This window comes from Takifugu rubripes, chromosome 17, assembly GCF_901000725.2.
Source record: "Takifugu rubripes chromosome 17, fTakRub1.2, whole genome shotgun sequence".
NCBI classification, from domain to species: Eukaryota; Metazoa; Chordata; class Actinopteri; order Tetraodontiformes; family Tetraodontidae; genus Takifugu; species Takifugu rubripes.
The window spans coordinates 14,178,783-14,197,374 of NC_042301.1; the positions used below are offsets into that span (position 1 = coordinate 14,178,783).

The 18,592-nt window shown below is 47.6% G+C and overlaps 3 protein-coding genes across 11 annotated transcripts in view; 1 reads left to right on the top strand and 2 right to left on the bottom strand.

Annotated features, from left to right (window-relative positions):
* Nucleotides 1-12,237, top strand: part of lef1 (lymphoid enhancer-binding factor 1) — a 34,057-nt gene extending 21,820 nt beyond the window's left edge. The window contains exons 6-11 of one of the 8 annotated variants that reach the window (XM_029851117.1): nucleotides 566-685; nucleotides 1,289-1,460; nucleotides 2,106-2,213; nucleotides 3,856-3,904; nucleotides 4,364-4,406; nucleotides 10,829-12,237. In XM_029851117.1, coding sequence (XP_029706977.1) covers nucleotides 566-685; nucleotides 1,289-1,460; nucleotides 2,106-2,213; nucleotides 3,856-3,904; nucleotides 4,364-4,398 — 484 coding nt within the window. In that variant the 3' untranslated portion in view covers nucleotides 4,399-4,406; nucleotides 10,829-12,237. The remainder of the gene's footprint in view (nucleotides 1-565; nucleotides 686-1,288; nucleotides 1,461-2,105; nucleotides 2,214-3,855; nucleotides 3,905-4,363; nucleotides 4,407-10,828) is intronic. The other 7 variants (XM_029851118.1, XM_029851120.1, XM_003972398.3 and 4 more) reach the window with 7 other exon arrangements.
* A 239-nt stretch (nucleotides 12,238-12,476) lies between these two features.
* On the bottom strand, nucleotides 12,477-15,261 carry hadh (hydroxyacyl-CoA dehydrogenase). Its single transcript, XM_003972395.3, has 8 exons — nucleotides 15,098-15,261; nucleotides 13,990-14,118; nucleotides 13,739-13,896; nucleotides 13,538-13,664; nucleotides 13,357-13,446; nucleotides 13,213-13,285; nucleotides 12,829-12,945; nucleotides 12,477-12,749 (listed from the first exon to the last, which is right to left on the bottom strand). Exons 1-8 carry the CDS (start codon nucleotides 15,212-15,214, stop codon nucleotides 12,631-12,633), a joined length of 930 nt encoding a protein of 309 aa, XP_003972444.2. The 5' UTR covers nucleotides 15,215-15,261; the 3' UTR covers nucleotides 12,477-12,630.
* Nucleotides 15,262-15,591: 330 nt separating this feature from the next.
* cyp2u1 (cytochrome P450, family 2, subfamily U, polypeptide 1) lies at nucleotides 15,592-18,145 on the bottom strand. 2 transcript variants are annotated; one of them, XM_011612900.2, is made up of 6 exons: nucleotides 17,856-18,144; nucleotides 17,498-17,782; nucleotides 16,600-17,250; nucleotides 16,313-16,474; nucleotides 15,992-16,159; nucleotides 15,592-15,878 (listed from the first exon to the last, which is right to left on the bottom strand). In XM_011612900.2, exons 1-6 carry the CDS (start codon nucleotides 17,890-17,892, stop codon nucleotides 15,700-15,702), a joined length of 1,482 nt encoding a protein of 493 aa, XP_011611202.2. In that variant the 5' UTR covers nucleotides 17,893-18,144; the 3' UTR covers nucleotides 15,592-15,699. The 2 variants fall into 2 exon arrangements, with proteins under 2 accessions (XP_011611202.2, XP_011611201.2); XM_011612899.2 differs by having other exon boundaries at nucleotides 17,498-18,145.
* Nucleotides 18,146-18,592: the final 447 nt, after the last annotated feature.

Consider the following 18,592-nt stretch of genomic DNA (forward strand, 5'->3'; position numbering starts at 1 on the left):
CTTTGACCTCTTTTTATAACTTTTTTTTTTTTTAAAGGCATCCATATGACATCCAACTATACCATCTTCTTCCTTTCCTGCCCCCCATCTGCCTCTGTTCCTCCTGTGTGTCAGCATTGTTTGTGTGTAGGCATACACTGAGTGAAGCCAGATGGAAGGTGCACGATCAGGCACCGGTTAAAGCCCAAGACTGTCTCCTTGAATCCCCCCCCGCTTTTGTTTTCCAATTTTAGAAACTTTTTACCTTTATCCCAGCTTGTTATGATTGAGACGGCGTTACTGACCAGGATTTAACAAAAATATCTCTGAAAAGTGATCAGACAAACGGCGATAACTGTCTCTCGGAGGCATTAACGTCTGACTTTGATATTTCCGGGAAGATGTCGGTGCTAAATAAAGATCAAGAGGTACAAAGAACTGCAGAACCAAGTACAGCTGACAGACATTGGCAGCGTCTTCCTAAAATTAAACAGCTAACATCAAGCTTTGTGACACTTCAGGAACTGCTCCCATCCTGCCTCATCCCGATTGTCCTCTGTAATTAATCCGTCTGCTGTCATTACAGGTTCTCGCACCACATGGTGCCCGGCCCCCCAGGTCCACATGCCACAGGGATCCCCCACCCAGCCATCGTCAACCCACAGATCAAACACGAGCCTCTGCACGAAACAGACATCATGCACATGTGAGTTTTAAAAACGTGAGGCTCCGCCCCCCCCAAACCCTCGATTTTGCAAAGGCGACAGACTTCCAGGTATTTGCACGCACCGCCGCTGCTACCGTAGGGTCCTCGCTCGCCCTCTCGATTCGAGCTGATAAGCAGCCCAAGCCCATCGACTGCTGATAACGGGCCCAGGCCTCGCTTGGCCTCGGGGACCACGGCACACTTAACCAGCAAGAGATCCGTGTCCCACATTATGAATCCGTGTTCCCAGTGTGCGCCGAGCGAAGTGAAGTGAGCCCCCCTGAAGTGGTTATGGCCGCTATTTCCATTATTCATGGCCACCGCAGTACTGAAGCCTGCACTATTAACAAAAGAGTCTCTTCTGAGCGCGTGTTGATTTTAAGCCACTCCAGTGTGGATGAGGTTTGGTTGCCATTACTGACAAAGTAAACTCTCCTCATGAACTGCAGATGATTAAAGAGGCGGGGGCCAACGGGGGCTGAGAACAACCAGAGCGTCTCTGGTTTTGACGCGGGCAGGGCCCCCCCGCTAGTTGACGTTTGGATGTTTTTATCTTTCTGTGAGTCCGTGTTCTTTACCTGCGTCTGCATTGTTACACTCTTGTCTTTTTAGGAAGCCCCAGCACGAACAGAGAAAGGACCAGGAGCCCAAAAAACCGCACATCAAAAAGCCGCTAAACGCCTTCATGCTCTACATGAAAGAGATGCGCGCGAATGTGGTCGCCGAGTGCACGCTGAAGGAGAGCGCTGCCATCAATCAGATCCTGGGACGGAGGGTAGGAACCTTTCTACCTTTCTGAATCGTGAGCAAAAGGGCGCAGGAATCCTCTCTCTATGAACATATCTTCTTTTTATATACTGGTTGTGATTATTGTCATAATGATAGCCCTGACCAATTACCTCCCTCTCAGCAGCACACATGCAGACGGCCTTTTTAACTGACATGTCATCAAATTGGCTTTAATAAAACAGGCCATCTTAATGGCATGGTTGAGAATGACAAAATTTGTTCCTTTTGAGGATTGGGAAAAGAGCGGAACCACAGAGCCATGTTAAAAGCCCTAACGAATAGCCCTGGTGGTTTAGTCAGCCGGCCACAGCAAAGCCTTGTTTGGGGCCTCCATGGGGTAATTGCTCTCCAACACAGTTTGAATAAAAAGCGCTGCTAAATTGGAGCCAGCGTTTTGATATTGGAATTGATTTTTTTCTTCTTCCTTCTTCCATGTTAATCTCTTCATCATGTGTCCCACCTTCTTTGGTTCTCTTCTGTGCCACTTTTATTCCTATTCCAACATTTGGAAGGTTTTATTTTTTCCTTTAGAGCTGCACACTTTTTTTCTCTAACAGAACATGCAAGCGCATGCCAGTAATTGACTGTCTGCTATTTTTTCCCCCCCCTAATCTCCTTTGTACCAAAACAGTGGCATGCGTTATCTCGGGAAGAGCAAGCTAAGTATTATGAGTTAGCCCGCAAGGAACGGCAGCTCCACATGCAGCTCTACCCTGGCTGGTCTGCTCGAGACAACTATGTGAGTATCAACAGTACAGATTGTCAAAGGTGCGTGTGTGGGTGTTGTTTATGTTGCTAGTTTAAATCTCAGAACAATTTGCTCCTGAAATAACAACACGCACATTCCTGTTAAATAGTCAGCGCCAGGCTAGCTGGATTCTTTGTCTCGGCTTCACTTGTAGCTCATATTAGCGGTGATTGACTGCCGAGTTACCGGCCGTTATCATATTTTGGAAATTTGCTGTTGCCACGGCGAGTTTAAAACTGCCTGGTAATAGTTTTGCTAGTCTCTGAAGTTCCGTATCAACGCGGAGCGTTTTGATAGGCACCTGTTAGGCTGAGCCGAGGAAGTTGATTCATGCACGCAGGTTTCAGCCCCAGCAACTTTTCAGGGGGGGGTTCAGCTGGATTTAAAGATGCAACTGCGTGCGTCTGTTCTTGCAAACGCTACACGGTAAAGAACAGAATGCACATTTCACCAGCAGAAGGGAGGACATTTGGGCCGGTCCTCGAGACCGTTTGGAAGTCAAGATGCAGTTTGCAGGAGTTTACAGTTACATGTTTAGTTTTAATGGTTAGGGTAAAAGGCTGGGAAATGTAGTTTTCAACCCCCCAATGAAAATCCCACAAATAGAATGAATTAATTGTGCGTCTGTCCCACTGTGTGTGAGTGTGTGAGAGAGTGAGAGCACCAGCCTTTGTTTAAAAAGTGTGGCTCCGGCACTCACATTCACTCCACCACTAAAGTGCTTTTGTGGTGTTTATCTGCCTCCCCTCGGACACCGACAGCATCCCTCATCCTTCTGCCTCCGCTGCTCCATTGTCAAAATGCCTCGCTGATTGGGTGGGAGGGGGGAGGGGAAGCACATCTCACAGGAAGTCAACTAGTCCTATTTACTCATACATATGTAGGGAAATAATGTAAAAAATCAATCTTTCAATGCTATGCAGTGACTTTCCCTCCCAAAAAATCCCGGACTGGGTACCCGGATTGGCATCGGGAGCATGTGGCGTTCCCAGTTTTGCTGCATACCCCCACATTCATCCTTTCTCTCACCCACTCTGTCGTTCTTCTTCCCTCTCTGCCACAGCAGTGGAAGCCAGATTAGCTCATGAATAAGTGGATTAGCAGACTTTGCAGCAGGAAACCAAAGTGCTCCTCATATTTGACTAGAACGACTCTACACTGCTATCTATACCCATAGTCTCCCCCCTGGGGATTTAGCAGGAGCTATAAATCCTCGCACCTTTCCACTAGCTTGCTTGAGACGGAGCTGTGCCTCTCTCAGTCACGTAGCTGGGCTCGCCTAATTACAGTAGGTATTTTTAATTGCACGGCATGTTAATGTTTGTCATTAGAGGGACTTCAAAGGCAGACGGGCCACAATGGCAGGACAAGAGCGTCTCTCTCCGAACAGGACAGCCTAGCTTAAAAAAACATAAGAAAGTGAAAAAGGACAAGTCCAGGATGTCTCCCGTCCACCCGGCCCGTCCCTCTCAGCATGGCTGTTTGCTCGTGAAGCCCGGGGGTCCAAGGGATGCTGGTTCGGGTGCCCGGCAGGGGATGAGTGAACATGGCAGTCCGCAGCAGGACATCAGAGTGGTCTAGTGAGCGTGAGTGCTGGAGCCACACTTTATGTGTTCCTCTGTATATTTTCTAGGGAAAGAAGAAGAAGCGGAAGCGGGAGAAGATGCAGGAAACGGCTACCGGTGAGTGAAACCTGCCCTCACTGCCTCCTCCTCCTCCTCCTCCTCCTCCCCGCCCCTTCTGGACATGTTGCTTTGCGACTGACGCGCCATCTCCGATACAGCGCTGTGTTACCGCTCCTATTAGAGCAGAAACTACTAACGCAGCGCATTCTTTCACTTCATCTGTGTAAAACTTCCATTCATTTCTCCCACCCCCCTCTCTCATCCCCATCCTAACACATTACACCTACTTTGGGATTAGTCTGTCCATTCTCTAGAATGCTTACCGGGCCAAGGCTTTGCACATTTGTTTGCCTGTCGCTCTTTAGAATGTCTCTCTGCTTATGAGCTCTCAGCTTGCAACTGTGATCCATTCAGAATAACACCTGTACACTCTATAAGACTAAATGGATGGTATAGAGTTTCATACTGTCCAAATACCTTAAAAAAAGAATTTAAAAAAGATGCAATTTTCTGCAGGTACAGGCCAGAGAATGAAAACGGCGTACATCTGAGAACAATGGTAAGACAAACCCCTCCCCTCCCTGTCTGACTTCAGTATGTGTCAAGTCTCTTTAAACTGCCGTAATCGCTGACTTGAGAGTGTGTACTCACAGACTAATCCTAAAAAGGTCCACCCTCACCTCGCCATAGTCACTGTGTCAGTGGTGTTAAGGCCTAAGGAGGGATTGTTGCTTTTGTGTGGTGTTTGCTCAATGGCCTCGGCACAATCGGCATTGGGATTTTCTCCGTCTGGGAGCGCGTGCGCGCTCTGGCTTCTAATCAAGTCTGCGCGTGTGTTGGATAGCAGGTCAGATGATGTGTCAGCACTTTCCTGCCCATTTCTGCCCCGACGTCTGCTAGACAAACGCAATTGCTGAATTAATCACTGCATTCTCATCAGCCGGTGAGATCAACACAGAGCTGAGCGATACAGCAGTTTTATCAACAGTTTACTTTGTTTTTATGGGAGGGGGGTGAGCTAATGTGTCAGATTAGCCCCATATGGACCCCATGTGTCGTCTCTCTCTGCATCTTTATGCAGCAGAGCGGCTTGTTTGGCAAGAACATAATGAGATGCTATTCCTTAATACGATTTCATGGTATCTGGGATTTCAGGGTGCCTATAAGACCTTCCCCACAAAGACACTCCGCAGTCATCATTTACACATTTAAAAAAAAAAAGCCCGATATGTAGAGGTAGATTGAATCAGAGGACGCGAAACCCTCGGTGAAATGTCGCCCCTCTTCTTCCCTTTCTCTCCAGCGGATTAATGTTCCCAGCGTGTGACCGAGGCGACTCTATTCTGTCTGTTCCTCTCTCTCTCCGCCGTCCTCATTCCCTCCATCCTTCCCTTCCTCCTCCTCACTGCGGGTCTGGTAGCATCCTGTTGTTCCGCTCCCTTTCGGCTGCAGGAGAAAAAAAAAAGGGGGGGGGGGGGAGCGGAGCCTGGCAGATGTGACAAATCTGCTCTTACGTGGAAATCACCCTGATCAGACAAAGGTTTTTTTCACTCGACTGATTCCTGACCCAGTGGCTCTCGCTCGACCCAAAATTAAAGTGCCGCCCTTTCACCCCCCCCCCCCCCCTTCCTTTTCTTTGGTCCTGCCGTGGCCAGTTTAAAAAGCGCAGCGCAGCCGAGCGCTAAAAAGGACTTTATCTCTGATCCAATAATTAGCAGGGCCTAGCCGCAGCGGGATGGACACCCTTGCTGATTCTCAGTGACAGCCTTAAACTAATATGCATAATACCAGGGATACTGCCGCAACTCCCCAAGCCCTCAATTTATGCAGATCCCGAAGAGCTGGATTGAGGTTAGCTTGGTTTCGTCAAAAAAATATATTCTATATACATAAGTGAACCAACATGTCTGGGCAGATTCAATGGAAATAGGGGGAAATTGACCCATGACCTGTTAATTGTAGGAGTTCTTGCTGTTTTCTGTGTCAAACCAGCATCTTTTACACCTCCTGCCCCCTTCCTGATGAAGGGGCAGGAGACAGACTGGACAAAGGTGGCCTTTAAATCTGGCGTTCTAGGGTTATGGCCTGGCAGACGCTTGTTCTCTGCTGCTAACAAGTGCTTCGAGGCGTCTTATACCGTGATTTAATGACGCTGTGACGGTTCTGGAGTATCGATATGGCCGCGTGGAAGGTGAAGCCTCCTTGTCTCCTCGTGGAGCTTTGCCGCTCTCGGATGTGTGCAGCCAGAAGTCAGCTGTCAGAGACTTTGAGGAGCGAGGGAGGGAGCAGCAAGTCTGTTCGGCAGAGAGGGAAGCTGGGAAAAAGGGGCCGGAAGAAAATCCTGCTTGGAGTTTTCTCTCTCCCATTCGGCTGCCACTCATTCTCCAGTCTCCATCGCGTCTTTCCTTATTTATTGCCTCTTATCTTCCGCCTGGCCCTTTTCGCTCCCCGTGCGCTCTCCTCATCCTGCACGTGCGTTGAAGCAGGCGTCCGCACACCCGGCTGCAATTAGGCAAGATTCAGCGTCTGCCTCCATTTCCCGACTCGTTTCAATTTGGCACCGAGCCTCCGGGCCAGTGCGGCACAGCCCAGTGCCTCCACACTCCGCCTTATTAGTGACCCCGGATAATTGGCGAAGAAATCCAAAATTCAGAAGAGGAAGGGCGGGGGGAACGGACTTGGGGTCTCGCTCTGAGCCGCGCGGGGATATAAAAGGATGTTTTTAAAACTGTCGACTCTTTGTGAAATTATGGGAGGAGGCAGACTCGGGTTTAAATCGGAGCGACGCCCGGCTAATGTTTCTCTGCTTCGGAAGTGGAATCGGAAACGTTCAGCCCCCCCCCTCGTTATTCGCACTGCCTCGACCTCCACAAAGCCCCTCTGTGATGAAAAACGACCTGCTCAGCACTCTGCACCACGACCCGCGGTGGAAGGCCGCGCGTGGGGTTTTCACTCGAACCTTCCTCATCGTCCCGGCCATGGAAAGCTCCGCCGGCACTTTTCAGGAAAAGGGGAAAAGAACCATTAGGAAGGTGCTGAGAGCGTCCGTGTTTACACGTGAGAAAAGGCAGCTATGGCGCTCCCATTGTTTAGACTGGGCCCTCCAATTTGTTTTGATTGAGTCACGGGCTCATTGTGTTGCGGTCTGGCCAGCTGCAGTAACAGCATGAGGGTCCAGTCTTCTGCTGCTTTTTGTGATGTCTTCTCCACTTCCTCCCTTCCCCCCCCACCCAGCAGCCTTCGTTTGAGAAAAGCGGATATATGTGACCTTATAAACCCCCCCCCCCACTCCCCCCGTGCGATGTTTATCTATGAATGAAAGGCCCCCAGGTAACACTGGGGCCGCACAGACAGGACGAGGACAGCGGGACTGAAGGAAGCCGTGTTTATTTTTATTTCGCTCCAGTCGGCCATTGTCAAAGCGCGCTCGTCTTTCACCTCACCTCCGACTCGTCGCTCCTCTCTTTCCACGCTTCTCCTTTTCCTGCTCCTCTGTTCTGCCGGGGCTCATAAGAGCCGGCGGAGGCCTTTGAAGCGAGACCACAGCAGAGGGAGCAGTCAGCAACCCCCCCTCCCTCCCTCCCTCTCTCCAAAACATCCCCTGGCTTAGACCGAGCTGCGCGGGGGCACGCGGCCAAGCTTCAGCTGCCAGGGGCCCCCAGCGATGCCGCCTCAGATGTGGGCAACGCCTCCCACTACACTCCCCCGTCTCATCCTCCCACACCCTCCTGAACCAGACTAGTTTCGCCCACAAATGCCTGAGGTTTGGGGTGAATCCCCATCCCCCCCCTTTTGACCAAAACCAGACCCACCCTTTGCCTCCCCTCCCACATTTAAGACGGACGGACTTCCCTCGTCTTTCTCCTCGCCCGTGTAGTTCCCTTTCTAACGATACCACCTCCCTCGAGTCTGTGTCTGGACTGGGGGGGTCAAACATTTCAAAGCTTTCTCTATTTCAAAACGGCTACTTTTTGTTAAAGGTCTCCCAGTTAAAGAAACTGCTGACACTCCGAAATTTTAAGAGCTTCTCTGCCGCCTGTTTACAGAGGAAGCTCCTTTTCAAACGAAGTTAGCTCTGTAAATAAGTTCAAGAACAACGGCCTCCTTTACTCCTTCTGTTACTTTCAAGTTTTTTGCGCACTAGATGACGCCGGACCACATGGATATGTGAATGTTTATGCTTCCAAAATGTAGCAAGGACAGCTTCGAATTCGTTCTTTCAAGGTTGCCCTGGGATACATCACGTCCGCATCAAACCCGGATGTAAATGGGAATGCGTCGCAAATCAAAAGAGCTCTGTGGGCTTCATTTTCCTCTCCTTCAACTTCATTCCACTTGTTAAAGATTGTTTTCAATCCAACCAACTGGCTTGACCTGGTGGGTGGATGAAGACTGAAACTTTGGGGTTTTCTGATGCCTCTGTCTTCATTTATAGTGTGAACAGTGACATCTGGTGGTTTGTGGCAGTAATGCAGTCTCTCAAGGGCGACGGTCTGAGCTGCTCTTGGAATCTGCAGTAAAAAAAATCCATTAATTCAGTAAAAAAGAGGGGGAAATGAGCTTGAGAAGACTAATCGGATCTTAATGGAGACACCAGAGATGCACACATATATCAACATCTGCATCATCACAGACGCTGTAGTGAGAGGGATGGGACATCGACCTGAATATGTGGATGAGGTCATAAACGGACCTCAGTGTGAAGTAAACCAGGCTTCATAGCTTTCTTTAAGCATCTACTCTTCCCTGAACTGGAGACTGCTGAGAAACAAAGAAAGTTGCAGCACGCTCCCTCATCGACATTGTTTGAAGGGAAAATGCAGTTTTATGAAATCTGTCCATGGACAAGAGGGAGACTGAACAAGTGGCATTTTCAGTGGGAATTAAGGTGACGTGTAGCTGATGACAGAAGTGGTCCATCACAATCACTCCAAAAAGTGTAACTTTTGACTTTGGGAGCAGATGATTCAAACAACTTATTCTGCATTTTTATAGCTTTCAACCTATTTTCTTCTTCTAACCCCCTCAGTCAGGCCTGTGCTGGAGACACTTGGCTTCTTTTCACTGTAATTTGTCGGTGGTGTTTTCCTTTTTAATGGCACTGAATGAACCCCCAGAGCTGCGTGTCAGGAGGGAGGAGGAGGGAGCCCAGGAGGTGGGTGGGTTGCTGGGTTTGGAGGTTAGGAGGCTATAAGGCAGGTGGACCCCAGCTGCAAGCACTTTGATTTGGCTCGCGAGGTGAAAGCGGCGATTGAGACGTGAGGCCGTGCCAGTTATCTTAACCTCCCACACTTCAAAAGCCGGGCGAGGGCATGTGCGACTTTCCCCCCTCCTCCTCCCTGTAGAGGGAAAGGAATGGAGCGGTCGGCGTGAGGGGGCTAAAGCCTCGCTAGCCCTCTGAACAGAGGAGCGTTTCATTTCCTGCAAAAAAAACCCTCAAAAAACGTCCAGCCGGCATTCCTGGGGAGGGGAGGGGAGGAGAGGAGAGGAGAGGAGAGGAGAGGAGAGGAGAGGAGAGGAGAGGAGAGGAGAGGAGAGGAGAAGAGGGTCAAGTTGCTCCTGAATCGCAGTGTTTGTGTCGGCTGGACCTTGTGAAGTGCTGGCCCCGTGCCCCTTACAACCAACCACCACACAAACACACACCCCCCTGCTCTTAGCGCCAATCCCCCCCCCCCCCACCACCATTGCACATTTGAGCACTCAACGCCAACTGGCCCTCAGGCTTCCTCCCCAGGCAGGAAGGCCGGAGCTTTTCATGTCTGAGATAGGGGAGGGGAAGGAAAAGTGCTCCCCAGGAAATGGGGTGCAGTACTGGGCGTGCGGGTCCGGTTCAAGATCCTTGGATGAAAAGAGCGGGAGCGCGGCGGAGGTGAATAAAGGCGACAGGGGCGCTCTCTTTCCCTCCAGGTGCTCGGCTGCTCTCGCCCCCCAGCTCAGCTCAGGGTCAGGTCTCCTCGGGAAAGATGGCCTCTGTCCTGTTCCCTTTTATCCACATGTGGCAAAAAAATCTACAGCAGTGTGTGTGTGAGTGTGTGTGTGAGTGTGCAGCAGGCCTCAGCTGACTTCTCTCCTACAAAAACACACTCTTGGCTTTGCCACAAGGGAAAAAGCAAACTTAATACTGTTTCTTTTCCCGTTCTCATCTTCACAAAACATCCATCTTTTTTAGTCGCAGGAGGCATCCATCCACCTCTGTCTCCGCCGCTCCCCTTTGATCACACATTCTATTTGATGCTTCCCGGGTCTAAAATAACTCCTTGGCTTGTCAATAACTGAAGCTAACTTTGTTACGTTAGCTCGAGCCCTGATCACGGGGAAAGAGAATGCTTTTTTCACCCCTCCCTTTCAGACTTGACAATTTCCCCGTCAAGAAAAGGAGCTCGCTCTGAGATCCCTGTGAAGTTGAGTGAGCAGACAGGTGTCGCTTTCACGCGCGCACGTGGATAAATATAGCAGCGGCTGGGTCTCATGAGCTCTGATGGCTTTTAACGTCGATAGAAATAGAAAGTTTGGACTACCTGGTGGGTCCGTTCGCTCGCCCGGTGGCCACCTACAGCGGCGCCGCTAATGTCAAGCAGGAACGACACAATCGGGGTCGCCGACGTGTGAGAGCGAGAGGAGGACGGAGCCGGTCAGAGGAGGGCAGAGACGAGTGGAGCGCTGCCAGCCGGGTCACAGCAACCCCCCCCATCTTAGAGCAGATCAAAGCGAGGCCGGCCCACATCCTGTCGGCGACCTCTAACCCCTCCGGAGTTCAGGCCTTTGCTCTACTTTACAGCGAACGCTTTCATTCAGCCAGCCCAATACTGGAAGACGTAAAAACTCAGTTACTTGGACGGAAATGAGCCGACCTTCGCTAATAAATGACTCGTTTGAGGCCACTCGACCCGCTTCCAGTCGTCCTGACCTGAATATCTTTAGTCTGAATGTGTATTTGATCGGCCCCCCGTTGATTCGTCTCCTGTCTTTCTTCTTCTTCAGGAGGAAAACGTAGCAATTTCTCCACGTGCAAAGCAAAGGCAGCAGCTACTGGGCCTCTGCTGGAGATGGAGGCCTGTTAAGATTCCATGAAGACCCTTAAACTTCCAACCTGAAGCCTCCAGTTCTCAGAGGACCGCCCCCACACGACCCCCCACTTTGCCAACCTCACCTGACCCCCGCGCCGCCTGACCCTTCCCCCTCCCACGAAGGCGCCTGCTGTAGAGACACTGAACTGAACAAGACAATCACGTTTAGTAGGAGCACCACCATGTAAACCACGCCCCCCGGACCGCCTCGGTTGTGGCGTCCGTCTCTCCTCGGCTGTAATAACGACACTGCACTGAAAAAAGAAGAAAAAAACGCCAAAAAATAAAGAATCAGCGACACAAACTCCTTCACTGCACCGCCCAAACACTCCAAACACTCGCCTCCGAGCTCGTGTAATTTATTTGTATCCTCGGTTCTTTTGGGTTCATTGGGCCGAATATTCGTTCCCGGGGCACCTCCACCTCCGCCCCAACCACCACCTCCTGAGACCATTTCTTGGGCTCTCGCCCAGTCGACCAAACACCTCTTTTTACACTGCACTAAAGGAAGATGGAGGGATCTCATCTCGTCTAAGAAACGTCCTCAAGACGCCATTTTAGCTCGCCGTCCACCGCTCGGTGCAAAAAAAGGATCAACGCTTTGATTTGCTTTTCATTTTAGACTTTTATTTTGAATGCTTTTTTGTATTTTGAACCCTTGTTTCGATTTCTCGGTGTATATTTTAGTGTTTTTTTTATTTTTTAATATACTGGTATATATATATATATATATATAAAAAAATAAGCTTTGGACACAGGAAAGCCATTTTTCTTGTTGAAGCGTCTTGCAGAAAATTGAAACTTAAGGCTTCTTTTGATAACTATTTGTAACAAATAGTGACCTCGAGTCTTGCTCAGATGTAAAATAATGCTCAGTATGTGTACTTTTTAAAATCTGTCAGGATATGTCAATTTTCTTGGTATTTTTGCAGGCAACATTAGGACAAAAGGCGAGAGTGTTAGCTCAGAGGCCTATATTTTATTGTTCTAAACACGTGACAAATGAAACAGATATATATATTTACCCCAGCACTTGGCAGTCTCTTTTCTTGCAATGGACCTTTGTCTTTTCTCTCTGGTAGCTAATAGTGTGGTCTTTTGCCATGTTGTTTATTCCATGCAAGCATCTCTGTAACATTTTGATTTCAATGTTCTATTTTAGTATTACTTGATGAATTCTCTTTTTTTAATGTTTTGGGTCGCTATCATCTTGGCATAGCATTTTGCTTCCCAAGTGGTCATATTTGAAATGTTTCAACGTTTTGGTTTTTTTTTTTCCCCCCTTTTGTAAGAAAAATAAAAAGGCACCATTGGCTCATTTGATCAGTCGTCTTTGGAAAAGATGTGAAGTCAAGTTTGAAGCAAAACATGATAATGGTCTAATTTAGGCACTCGTACAAATATTCTCACGGCGAAACAGCGCCACCCCGTGGCCACAATAAGTTAGACCAGCCAGTAAAACCAATTCAAAATTCTGCCAGACCTGCACAATCTTTTGTGTTTTTTCAACAATAATCTGAGTTATTCTATAGGTCGACTCTCTCCAGAGATGAAAACAGACATCAAGTGCTTTATCTGATTTAATCTCGAGCATACAAATGTAAGATGAACCTTAAGTGTAAGGTCTGCAGGCACATTTTCCATTTCCTGTTCAGCAAATTCGCTGATCAATTGTTTCTGACTTATTTCTTGGTGAATATCCCCACCAGGCCGACATTACTTGTATTTGTAAAATCCTTCTCCAGTCTTTTTGCCCAATTTGCCCTCTGCGACCAATTTGTTGAGCATCTCAATCGGGGCAAACAGCGGGTTGCTGGGATCCTTCGCACTCCAACCTGTAATTAGAAAGAAGGAAAAGGGTTTGGCGTTGACCTCATCGTTTCAGTGACCCCAACGCTTTATTATTCCACTCACCATCGATAATGAACTTGATGGTGTCCAACCCTACGTAATCCGCCAGCTCAAAGGGCCCCATGGGGTGGCCTGCGCCCAGCTTCATGGCGATGTCGACGTCTTCTTTGGATCCATGACCTGACGGTGACCCCAGAACAAACATGTTGCTCAGAGGAACCTGGGAAGTCATCACGCCATCGCACGCCTGACAGCTCTGTTAGACTTTAGCTCATTAGCATATTTTTATTACTCGATACTTCTTGATGTTACGTGATGCTGTGTTTAACAGCAGCCAGTAGACCCTGTATTTAAAATGGATATGGTCGGCAGTCAGGATGAAGCACACCGAGGGAACCTGCAGCCTAAAACTGACTCCACATGGACATCCCATGCGGGTGCACGTACCTCGCTCATGTAACCGGACGGCCTCGACCAAGTAAGGAACAAGTAGGCGGTTCACAATGAATCCTGGTGAGTCCTGCAGAAAGAAATATGGGGTGAAGTTGAGAGGGACTTTCTGTGGGCTTTAAATCGGATAGCACCTCATACCTTACAGGACACCGGTGTCTTCCCGAGCACTTTGCTGAAGTTCAGGAGGGAGTCAAACGTCTCCTTGCTTGTTGCAGAAGTTGCGACAACCTAAGAAAAATGCCAACTTGAGTGAGTGTAAATCTAGAGGTTAGCAATAGTCCTGGCCTTTGCTTTATCATTCCTCCCCCTCATGTTTCACCTCTACAAGCTTCATCATGGGGACAGGGTTGAAGAAGTGAAGGCCGCCAAATCTGTCCAACCTGGAGGTGGTGCTGGCGATGTCGGTGATGGGCAGTGAGGACGTGTTGCTTGCAAATATTGTGTGTCTGGAAAAACACCGTGCGTGAGAGCTTTTCCATGAACGGTCTGTGTGGTGGAGCACAAATGGGACAGTACTCACTCTGGCGCCACCTTGTCAAGCTGATGAAAGATGTCCTGTTTGATTTTCAGATTTTCCACAATGGCCTCCAACACGAGGTCCGACCTCTGAGCTGCAGATCCAGAGTCTGTGGACGTCGACACATTCCGCAGGACCTTCTGGATGAATTCTTCACCTGCCTGAAAATGCAGCATCCTTCAATAGTGCCGCACATTTGTCTCTCTTGCTGCCTTTACTTTTGAATACTTGTCCAGTGATTTACTCATTCTTACCTCTGGCTTATCAGCAAACTTCTTCTTCACTACTCTTTTCAGGCTACCTTCAATTCCTTTAACAGCCGTTTTAAGGATGTCGTCACTCGTGTCCACCAGCGTCACCGAGTGTCCAGTTGTAGCAGCAACCTTTGCAACGCAGAATAGACATGGACCACAGGTAGACAGTGACGCCTTGTGGCGAAGTTCTATAACTACAGGTATTTCTGTCATAAATGTCAGTCATATAGGACATTAAGTTATTACATCACGATCTAAAAGAAATACAATTAATTAAGCACATTAAACTTAGGTGGTGCTGTAGGTAATGACTTAAAGAGGGACAGACAGGAGGCAACACAACTTAAGTATAAATAAATGACAACAATACACTCACAATATGCAACGTTTCTGCAAGTCAATTATTTATGAACTATATATCAACAACTATAAAGCCAAATTAAATTGCACTTATGCAGCAAAATGCATGCACTTGATAATAAAAATTCCATTACAATGACACTTAGAACGTGTTTAAATACAACAAGTATTCGATTTTGCTCTTAATTGCGTTGCGCATGTTTTTTTTACAGTACCACTGAAAGTTTTATTTTCGCATATGTTCTCTACTAAGGTCAATGTTTCAATAAATATCATGAATAAAAAGAAATACAACATAAACCAGCTACTTAAGACCCTGAATGTTTCACTCTTTCCTTTTTTTAAATAAACAATTACTGAGCCTTTCTTTTCTCAAAAGTATTTCCGGGTAAAGGTCACGGCTGTGGTCTATTTCCTGTTTGGTAGACCTGACAATCCTATAGCTATTAACACCCAGTTAATACAGGAGCGACTTAAAAAACACCCTTGGGCAAAATTTTCCCCTGCACCTGCACACAAGTTAAATGTAATAAAACGGAATAAAATGTGGCGGAGACCACGGAAAGGGGTATTAATACCGGTGTGTTTGGTTACGTCATTTATCATGGACCACGCTGCATTATTTCTGAGAATTGGAGCGATTAAATTTAAAAACAAATAACCACGCATGGTTACAGTTAATGTCATGACATCTGGTTAACTGTGAAGAAGCTAAGTTGGAGCTACTTAACTTAGATCCGTCGCTTACCTGAGCTATTCCTGCACCCATCTGTCCTCCTCCGATGATTGTTACATTTTTAATGACAACATTCCTGACGGCCGAGGAGGAAAAATGTCTGCAGAGCTGCCGAGTGAAGAAAGCCATGGTTTCTGTGACACTGCGATCAGGACTTCAGTGAAACAAGCTCGACTTGGAAAGTAGGTGGAAGGTTGACGATCACGTGTCCAAGCTCCGGGCCTTCTGAGCCAATCACAGCAGTTGACGTCATAAACAAGGGACCGCCTTTGTTCGTGACGCCAGTAGTAGTAAAATTATATGCATAGCCTGATTTATACATGGAGCCAGGTATTCAGTATTTGTGGTTCATCTCAAATCATAATCTGAATCGACCACTGGCTAAAAACAAGCCATTTGTTATGTCATTAAATCATTGCAGTTGCTCTGCTAAGGGGTCACGGTGTTGTTTCTTTACATGTTGAGCCTAAAAACAGATCTTAAAACAAACAAAGCACCTCAATTTCTGAAATAAACCTGAAAAGAAAGCCTTTTTATTTTAAAAATCTATTCACGGGATCAAGCAGCAGAAAAGAATCAGCGCTGGTTCAACTCTCTGTTCTGCCTCTGGCTCATCATCGAGGGTTTATACACACAGTGTAGGGGCAGGGCGCCAGCGTCAGGCCAAAACGCCCCTGCAGGGGGGGGCGAGGGGCTCCCTCTGGTAGTCTGAAGTGGAAGGTCTGAAGTAGGTTGGTGACAGTCAGGAACAGCTCCATCTTGGCCAGTTGTGCACCCATGCACACCCTGCGACCTGAAGGCACAAAAAAAAACAACAACATAGGTTGCACGGTCACAAACAGAGTTTAGAAGTCGGTTTAGAACATGACCATTGGGAAGCACCGGCGATCGTCTGAAATAGCCTACCAATTCCAAACGGAATGAAACATTCTTTTCGGAGTAATGTCCCGTCTTCGTCTAAGAAACGTGTGGGGTCAAAGGAGTCTGGATCATCCCACTCAGTAGGATCTCGATGCACAGACCAAAGGTTCGGCAAAACAACCGTCCCCTTGGGGATAGTGTAGCCCATGAACTCTGTAATAGAGATCATCAGTAAATAACCTGATCCTGTTGAATTAATAAGCATCAGTATTTATCTCATTACATCACTGTTTCTTTAAGTTAAATGTCTGAAACCTTGGCTTCACCAAACCCATAAACAAGGGTCAGGCGGTGGGTTAAGGTTACCTATTGTTTCAGAGGTCATGTGAGGAATCGCCAGAGGAACCACAGTGGTCAGTCTCTGCACCTCCATGATGGCGGCTTCAGTAAAAGGAAGCTTTCCTTTATCAGACAAGGATGGGGTGCGGAGTGGCCCCACCACTCCATCGATCTCTGCTTGGACCTTGTCTGGAATCAAAAGGGAAGAATTAAAGACAAATAATTGTGCTTCAGCAAAATTGTCTTGGATCCATCATACATCTGAGCTGCTGAGGCAAAATCGCCCCACTCAGAAAAAAAGATATTAACTTTACCTTGGATATCGGGGTATGAGGCCATGTAGAGAATAACCCACAAAACAGAATTAGCGGTGGTGTCAGTACCGGCAATGAAGAGATCTCCTATGATATAGAAAAGGTAATCTTCTGTAAAGCCACTGTCCACGTCTCCAGCCTCCTGCCTGGCCGATATCTCCTTCAGGTACATGTCTGTGAGGTCCCTCGGGTTGTTGGGATCCAACGTTTCCTGGTGATTTGCTATAAACCTCTTGAGAAATGCTGTGATGTCTCGTTCCACCTGCCGTAACTCCCTGAAGACCCCGAACGGCAGGTGGTAGAGCAGTGGAAAGACGTTGATGAGGACCGCGGGGCTGTTGACGCAGATTTCCAACCCTCGATCCATCAGGCGCAGCATGCTACGGAACTCTTGGTCATCGTGATTGAAGCGGTGACCAAGGACCAGGGAGCAGATGACATTTGACACGGCGTTGCTGATGACTGGAGCCGGGTCGACACCGGCGCCGCCGGACTCCTCCTCCAGTCGCAGAAGCTCGGTTTTGATGTTGGTGAGGCCTTCCACGATGCACGGCTCCAAGCCCAACCTCCCCAGGCCAAAGTTTCTGAGTGTGCTGAGGCAGAACCTGCGATGCTTTTGCCACAAAGGGCCGTAAGGTGCAAATACTATTCCTGAAATTTAAATAAATCACAGAAAAAGATCACGTCAGGTCCAAGGACAGTGGGTGATGTATTGGGTTTTCATTATTGTCAAGAGCCATTTAATTTCATCTGTCATAATTCAATCAAAACTTAACACAGAAAAAAATTGGAAAATAAATTCATGTCAACCTGTATTAGCAGTCAAACACTCCTAATTATTACCTGATCACAGCATCTATTTACCTTATGAATGTATGGTTTTTAATTTTATTTTTACCTTTGCGTTTAGTCATGATACTGATGGCAGGAATGTCTGGTCGGTCGGAAAACACGTCGGGATGGTTCGACAGAGCATCTCTGACCACTTTGTAACCATTTAGAACGACGACCAGCTGACTGCCGACGTAAATACTGTACACATTTCCATAAACTTTAGCTAGCTCCGTCAGAACTGCCGCGGCGTTCTTTGCGGGTCCTTCTGCTTTTGATCCAAACCTTTTCCGGATCGCAGACGGGACGAGAAAGCCACCAAAGTTACCGACGACCGGCCACGGCTTCGGACCTGGGGGGATATTTGCGAATCCATGCCTTTTTTGATAACATTTAAACAGGTGGTGCAATATTATCATTATTACCAGAGTGAGAATGGAACTGCTCAAACTCTGCAGCCATGACAGCGACATCATGTTGGCAGAGTGAAAACAAACTGCAACAGTAAGCTTGTATCACTACCCCATTTTTCAATGTGGTCGTTTATTAAGAGGGAAATCAGAAGTAAGAACGGGTCGTGACAAATATAAACACTTCCTGTTTTGATGAAAACGCTGGTGCAACGTCACACGCTTGCCGACACGCTGATTGGCTGACACAGGTGTGGCCTTCTGTGATTGGTTAGATTGGAAGACTATGCCAAAATCTTTGCAGTCGGTTCGCAATGGGATCGGTAGTCCAAAATAAATACAAACCAGGAGATGATATTTAGAGTTTTTTGGCCAGTGACGCAGCGTGTTTTTATTATTTTACCCTCACAGACGCACACAGCCATCGTTTGTCTTTCAACGTTAATTAATTAAAGATTCTAATGCAGAGAACACACACTCAGGCTCAAAAGTGAGCTGAGCTCAGAGTGAGCTGAAAGTTCTCATTGAAAACTTGGGGGGGGGGGGGGAACCCAAAAACAGGGCAGCACTGGAACGTTGCATTTTAATAGAATCTTACAATGTTGCAACTACAAGCTAGGACATGTATCCTCAAGGCCACTTAAATGAATAAAAAATAATAATAATTAGAAAAATACACACAAAGTATATTTTATATAATAATGATAATTTTGGGATACCTACTGACATTGAACACACTAAGGCACCTTGTG